General features: G+C 42.2%; 1 protein-coding gene across 1 annotated transcript in view; it reads left to right on the top strand.

Annotated features, from left to right (window-relative positions):
• URB1 (URB1 ribosome biogenesis 1 homolog (S. cerevisiae)) overlaps window positions 1-4,974 on the top strand; it is a gene marked incomplete at both ends in the record, with an annotated part of 28,935 nt that extends 23,961 nt beyond the window's left edge. The window contains 6 exons of the mRNA XM_009580889.1: window positions 1,372-1,532; window positions 1,912-2,023; window positions 3,019-3,125; window positions 3,661-3,804; window positions 4,571-4,682; window positions 4,943-4,974. Of these exons, the coding sequence (XP_009579184.1) occupies window positions 1,372-1,532; window positions 1,912-2,023; window positions 3,019-3,125; window positions 3,661-3,804; window positions 4,571-4,682; window positions 4,943-4,974 (668 nt within the window). The remainder of the gene's footprint in view (window positions 1-1,371; window positions 1,533-1,911; window positions 2,024-3,018; window positions 3,126-3,660; window positions 3,805-4,570; window positions 4,683-4,942) is intronic.
• Between the last annotated feature and the right edge of the window lie 1,358 nt (window positions 4,975-6,332).

The following is a 6,332-nucleotide window of genomic DNA, read 5'->3' as shown; positions in this document are numbered from 1 at the left end:
GGAAGTGTACAGTAATTGCTAGTATTGAAATAACTTGTAAAACCACTCACTGAAAAGATCTGTTACTGCAATTCAGTGATGCCTTTGCATTGGTCACGTAGCAGTGGGCTCGTTGGGAGGCAGTGCTGGGAGGTGGAGACCTTGCCATTGCCTGGCCCGTAACTAGCAGAGCTGGATATGAAACTGCCAGGCATGAAATTGAAGTAGGAGTTCTGGCAGTTGAGGAGGAGATGGGAGAAACAGCCCAGCTGCTGGTGCAGTGACATAATCAATCTTGATTTTTACATAAATATATATAAAATATATATACGTATTTTAGTTGTGTGTGGGTGGTGGTGGGGGAGGAAATCTGTGGACCAAATATAGGTAATTGTCAGTAAGACCACAGCCTCTCCTTAAATAGGAATATTTGTTTCTCAGAAACTTCCTCTTGACCTTCAGTGTGAATTACAAGAAAATATGTGAATATGGTTGCTAAACTCAGAACTGCAATACATTTGCACTTTAGCTGGTAAAATACAACGGAGGTGCCATTGTATTCTATTACTGGTGAATGGAATAGAAATAGCACAGGAGATATCCTGGAGGTTTTACATCAAGTCATTTCTAGCCATCTGTGGGTAGAAGTGGCACAAGCTTTTCAAAACACACAGCCCTTAAATGAGAAATTCTAAATCCTGATGGCAAAACGCTATGGAAGATAAATGTTAGATTCAAGGGTGTGTTTTCTGTTTGGCTGGTTACTGTTCATTGCTGGATTTGTTTGTCCCAGAGGGGCATAGGGGTACAGTTTAGTACTTTGCTTGGAACATACCTTACCCGCAGAATCACTCATGCCTGCATGGTAACAACTGGTGTGGCTAATGGCTTATTTATGTATTATCCTCCTGTCTGTTCTATTGCAGAAGCTCTTTAGTGCAGATAGGCTTTTCATTGGCTATGCTGATCTTTCTTTCAGGCACAGACTCATCAAGAGCCCAGAAAATGTTTTGAGGAGGAGAATTTTCCCTCTTGTTCTCCTTTGTACTTAACTTTCCTGAAACAGTGAGATATGTGATGTCTTTACGGAATTTACTCCTAACTTTGCATGGTCTACCAGGCAGAATTGTCTCTGTCTCACGTAAACGAGACTAACCACATTAATTTCAGCTCAGGTAAAGAATTCCTGTTCGGAGTGATTTGCAGAATGCCTTTGTTAGCTAAAGGAGCCTTCAGCATGCAGTGAAGTAATAGTTTGTAGGGATAGATCTAGAAATTGGTGTTTATGAATAGAAGTTTTGTTAAGGATTATAACGCTGTTATATACTCTATGACATGTCAATATAATGCACTGGGTGTTTTTCTTTGGTTTTTTTCCTTCTTCCCACACAGAGTGTGTAGTGGCATGTCACAAGTTTGTCGAAGTCAATGCCCTGGGTCTAACAGTAGCTGCCCTTAGCAGCTATGATTCCAACATGAGAGCAGCCGCGTATTTTGTCCTGGCTTCCTTTCGTTCTCATCTGGAAGGAGCTCGCTTTCGAGAGAAGAGCCAGGTAAGACTAAGCTCAGTTGGTAGTTTGCCAGGTTAGACATTTTAGGTCATGGTCACTTATGGGAGAGTCGCTGCTTTACTCATCCATCTACATGCACACGGTGAGAGAGCCTAAAGAAGCTTTTTATCCTTTATTCCATTGTTTCTCTTCTATCGCTTTGTGTTTCCTCCTGTTATAATCACTGGGCAGAAAAAGGGGGGAAAAATGTGTTTTAGAAATTCTTAGGAATTTTATTTGTAGGAATGGAAATCCTGATGGGATTGGTATTTGATTTATGGCCTATGAAACATCCTAAAAGCTTATTTATGTATTCACGTTTTCCTGTTGTATTTGTTTGGGTTATGGTTCAAGCTTTTCTTCCCGGGTTCTTGTGCTGCAGTTGCTGTATCTCTTGGATGCTGTGCAAAATGGAATCAGGCAGCCGAACCTCAGATTTACCTTCTCTTTGACCCTCTACATTGCTCGTGTGGCACAGCAGATTCTGAAGCCAGGTATTGTAACCTGCTGTGCATGTTGAACTCCGGGGGTGAGTCACTGTGCATGGAGTAATGTCCTTGACCGATACTGGAAGATGAGGTAGCTGTGACACTGGTAGAAGCCATGAAGTATGCTTTCTGGTGTTTCAAAGAAAAACTTTCAATGCTTGTGTAGACTGCCTTACTGGAGAAGTGGGAAGTGCCATTTTGAGTTGTGTACAAAACCAGTCTGATCCATCAGGGATGAAGCCACTACCTCCTCGTAATTTTGGGGTGGAAGTGGGCAGAGGACTACATGAGTGAAACTAGATGAATGCATGGGTCCTGTTCAGCATATCGGAGGAGGTTGGCCCGAGCATTCTTTTGTCCTTAGACAATGAATCAACATAAGTTACTGTTGCAAAGGAGAATCATAGCATCGGGGAGTAGTTCGGTTTGGAAGGGACCTAGTGAGGTCTCTATCTAAACCCTCTGCCCAAAGCAGGGCCAGCTACGAGGGCAGACCACTTTGTGCAGGGCTTTATCCTAGAAAACCTCCAGACCTCTAGACTGATCCTAGAAAGCCTCTAAGGGTGGAGACTGTATAGTCCCTCTGGGCAACTTCTTCCACTGCTCATGGGGGACATGTCTGGACTGTAGGTTAAAAATTATGATTGCTTAACGTGAAGTGTTAGGCTTGAAACGTGGAGAGATTTGCCTCTCACTTTGCCACAGATTTCTGTTTTGTCAATGAAGTAACGTTGGATTTGCTGAAATCGGAGCCATGTTGAATGTTTATCTTCTCACCTGCTTTGTGCACACTCTGAATGAGCTTTTCATTTTGGGGAAGAGAAGAGGAGGGATGGCCAACAATATAATCAGCCTTAGAGCAGAAGGCCTCCTCACTGTAGTTAATGTAATTCTGACAGCTAGCTGAAACACTGGAAAATACAGTTTCCATTTATTTTTCTGCATGGTTGTGTATTGTGAATGTTGTCTTTCTCCACAATAACCATTGTTTCTCTTCACAGAGGAGCACATGTATATAAAGGTAAACAGATTCCTTCTGTCACACCAGTATTTGGACCTGAGGAAAGTACCAGGGTTTTTCCAGCTTTTCTACAGTTTTGATTTCGAGGTAATGTAAGAATCCCATCTTAGGTGTCTACTAGTTCTTCAGAAAATAACAGAAAAAAGCCATCAAAATGCAATGAAATCTTACTCTTCCATAGGTAATTAATTAGAGTAATCTTTGTTTTCTTTTATATTGGAATTAGAAGTATTATTTCTGGGTTTCTTTGTTGTTTTCTTAATAGTAACACATAATGAAATCATGAGTTGTGCTGTGCGTGCTCTGTAAGCACAACAAACAGAATGTTCTGCCCTAGCTAGCTTACACTCATATTTGAGTTTAGATTATTAATGTTGAGTTCAACTGAGGTATTTTAGAAACAGCAACTTTTAAAGTTCCATTATCACTGCCTATTTGGGCTGCAGAGTAACTGTTCCTGATGGATGTTATTGATTAAATTTGATAGGGATGAAAATTGAGAAGTCCAGAAAAAGCTGTTAAGCACTGTGCTGGCACTCCCAGGGAACCAGGTTTTTTGTGCTCTTATGAGCAGGCGTTATTTTGAAATGTCTGATCGTGGTATTTTTCTTATGGCTTCTAGTACAAAACAGAACGTGAGTGGATTCTCAGATTTCTTGGAGAAGGGCTACGTGATAAACATTGCTATGAGCTTTATGACTACCAGAGGATTTTCCAGGTCATTCTTTCCTTTTTCAACAGTCCTTTGTGTGATGAGGGCTCCCAGGTAAGAATTTAGGAAAAAAAAAGCCAAACACCACAAAAAACCCCAAAACCACAAAAGTTTGCATGGTTTGGAGATCTTAAACAAATACAAAGCAGAAAAGAGCAGTTGACTCTTCCCTTGCCCTCTTGAAAATCTGTTCCTTGTTGATTTTGTGTATGTATGGAGGGGGAAATAATTGCTTATGTCTACACCAGAGTCACATCCTTGTGCCCTGAAATTGGAACAGGTCTCTGCCATCATGGAACCTCACTCAGTTTCATCAACTGGTGGTCTGGCTCTAGTCATATTTCTACTGCTTTGTGGAAAATATTGCAGATACCGCAGTTTTGCTCATACGGTCAGGGTCTTTGCTTTTTTAGGTCTCCTTATTCCCTAACCAGCATGTTACCCGTACAGTGCTTTAGCAGGAAGAGAACTCACATGCCAGAAGCTCTCATGTTCATAAGCATCCACCCTGAGAAATCCAGTCTGTTAAAAGTATCTCAGTTAGGTATCAAAATCTTGGACAAAAAGAGAATATTGTCTTGCCACCTTAAGACTTCCTTTTAAGAGTATCATTTGCGTGTATGAAGCCTTGAAAAGAGAATGTCTTTTCTTCCCTGGGGTTGCTAAGAATGTGGTGTTTGGTAATACATTTTAACTTTAAGTTGATCAGATCCCAGATCCCAGTCAGACTGCTAATTATATCCTTCTGAAAGATTGATTATAATTAGATCCTGACTATATCATAGTTTTATAAAAGAACAAATTATATTTTCTGTTTCAGAGTCGTATTCTGGAGATACTACAAAATGCTGCCCATGTCACCAGAGCTGCCTATGAGCTGATACAAGATCACAGCCTCTTAACCTGGATACTGCACATCTTAGAGAAAAGGTAACTAGGGAAATACTACTGAAATGGGAACAATTTTACTGCCCACAGTAGAATAATTATGCAACTGAGTATGAAAACAAGGGTGACAGAGGTGGCGGGTCAGCAGTTGTGACATTTGGCACCTAGGGCCATACTGGCAGAACTTGCTGAACTCTGAAGCGTTCCCTTGTATTTTTAAAAACAAAATCAAGATGCTTTTGGGTTGTAGTAGGAGGGATGATGGTAGGGGGGCTTCATGTTTTTGATAACGCTTTCTTGAAAAACTTAGAAAACAAAATGGCTCCTTATTTTAGCGTATGTGACTCTTTCGTTTCAAATACCCACAAGTCATATCCTGTCATAGGACCTCCTACACAGTAATTGGCACAATAATTAATTTGAGCTGTCTATAACATTTCTCCTCCCACTCCTTCCTCCTCCCCTTGCCTCTCCCTCATATACATGTACACGTGTACACACACACACACGCGTGCGCGCATGCACATACACAAAATCTCTTTTGCATAGGTTCCCTTGGCAGGTTCAAGCGAGGCTTCAGGACCATCTACAGTGTGATTGGCCTGAACAGGTTCTCAGTAATGCTCCCCTGTTGTACAACTCTCTTTGGTACAATTTGGTACATTTGGAAGTGAAAAAGCCTGGATTTGGCCTCTGGCATCAAATACTTATTTTGTGATTGTACTTTTGAGAAGTATTCTTCTTTCATCCTCTGTACGAAAATGAGATTGCTCCCTCCCCTGCCCTTAGAATAACAAAGTAAATATGGCTCCTGATATTGTGCTGTAAGCATTGCCGTTATTAAAGTCTTAGGAACGTAAGGAACCAAACTGTCTTGAACAGTAACTGCTCTAAAGAAATGGTGGCAATGGTTGCAATGTAATGGAATACTTGGCAGAGCTGCGTAATGAAAGATGCAAGTCGGAAATCAGTAGACTCATGCAGGGGCCATGATCACAGAATCATAGAATCATAGAATAGTTTGGGTTGGAAGGGACCTTTAAAGGTCATCTAGTCCAACCCCCCTGCCATGGGCAGGGACATCTTCAACTAGATCAGGTTGCTCAGAGCCCCGTCCAGCCTGACCTTGAATGTTCCCAGGGATGGGGCATCTACCACCTCTCTGGGCAACCTGTTCCAGTGTTTCACCACCCTCATTGTGAAAAATTTCTTCCTTATATCTACTCTAAATCTACCCTCTTTTAGTTTAAAACCATTGCCCCTTGTCCTATCGCAACAGGCCCTGCTGAAAAGTTTGTCCTCATCTTTTTTATAAGCCCCCTTTAAGTACTGAAAGGCTGCAATAAGGTCTACCCAGAGTTTTCTCTTCTCCAGGCTGAACAACCCAACTCTCTCAGCCTTTCTTCATAGGAGAGGCGTTCCATCCCCCTAATCATTTTCGTGGCCCTCCTCTGGACCTGCTCCAACAGATCCATGTCTTTCCTGTGCTGAGGGCTCCAGAACTGGACACAGTACTCCAGGTGGGGTCTCACCAGAGCAGAGCAGAGTGGCAGAATCACCTCCCTCGACCTGCTGGCCACGCTTCTTTGGATGCAGCCTAGGATACGGTTGGCCTTCTGGGCTGTGAGCGCACATTGCCGGCTCATGCCCAGCTTTTTGTCCACGAGTATCCCCAAGTCCTTCTTGGCAGGACT

This window comes from Fulmarus glacialis, unplaced genomic scaffold, assembly GCF_000690835.1.
Source record: "Fulmarus glacialis isolate BGI_N327 unplaced genomic scaffold, ASM69083v1 scaffold29776, whole genome shotgun sequence".
Classification (NCBI taxonomy): domain Eukaryota; kingdom Metazoa; phylum Chordata; class Aves; order Procellariiformes; family Procellariidae; genus Fulmarus; species Fulmarus glacialis.
This window is presented reverse-complemented; position numbering and strand designations above follow the sequence as displayed.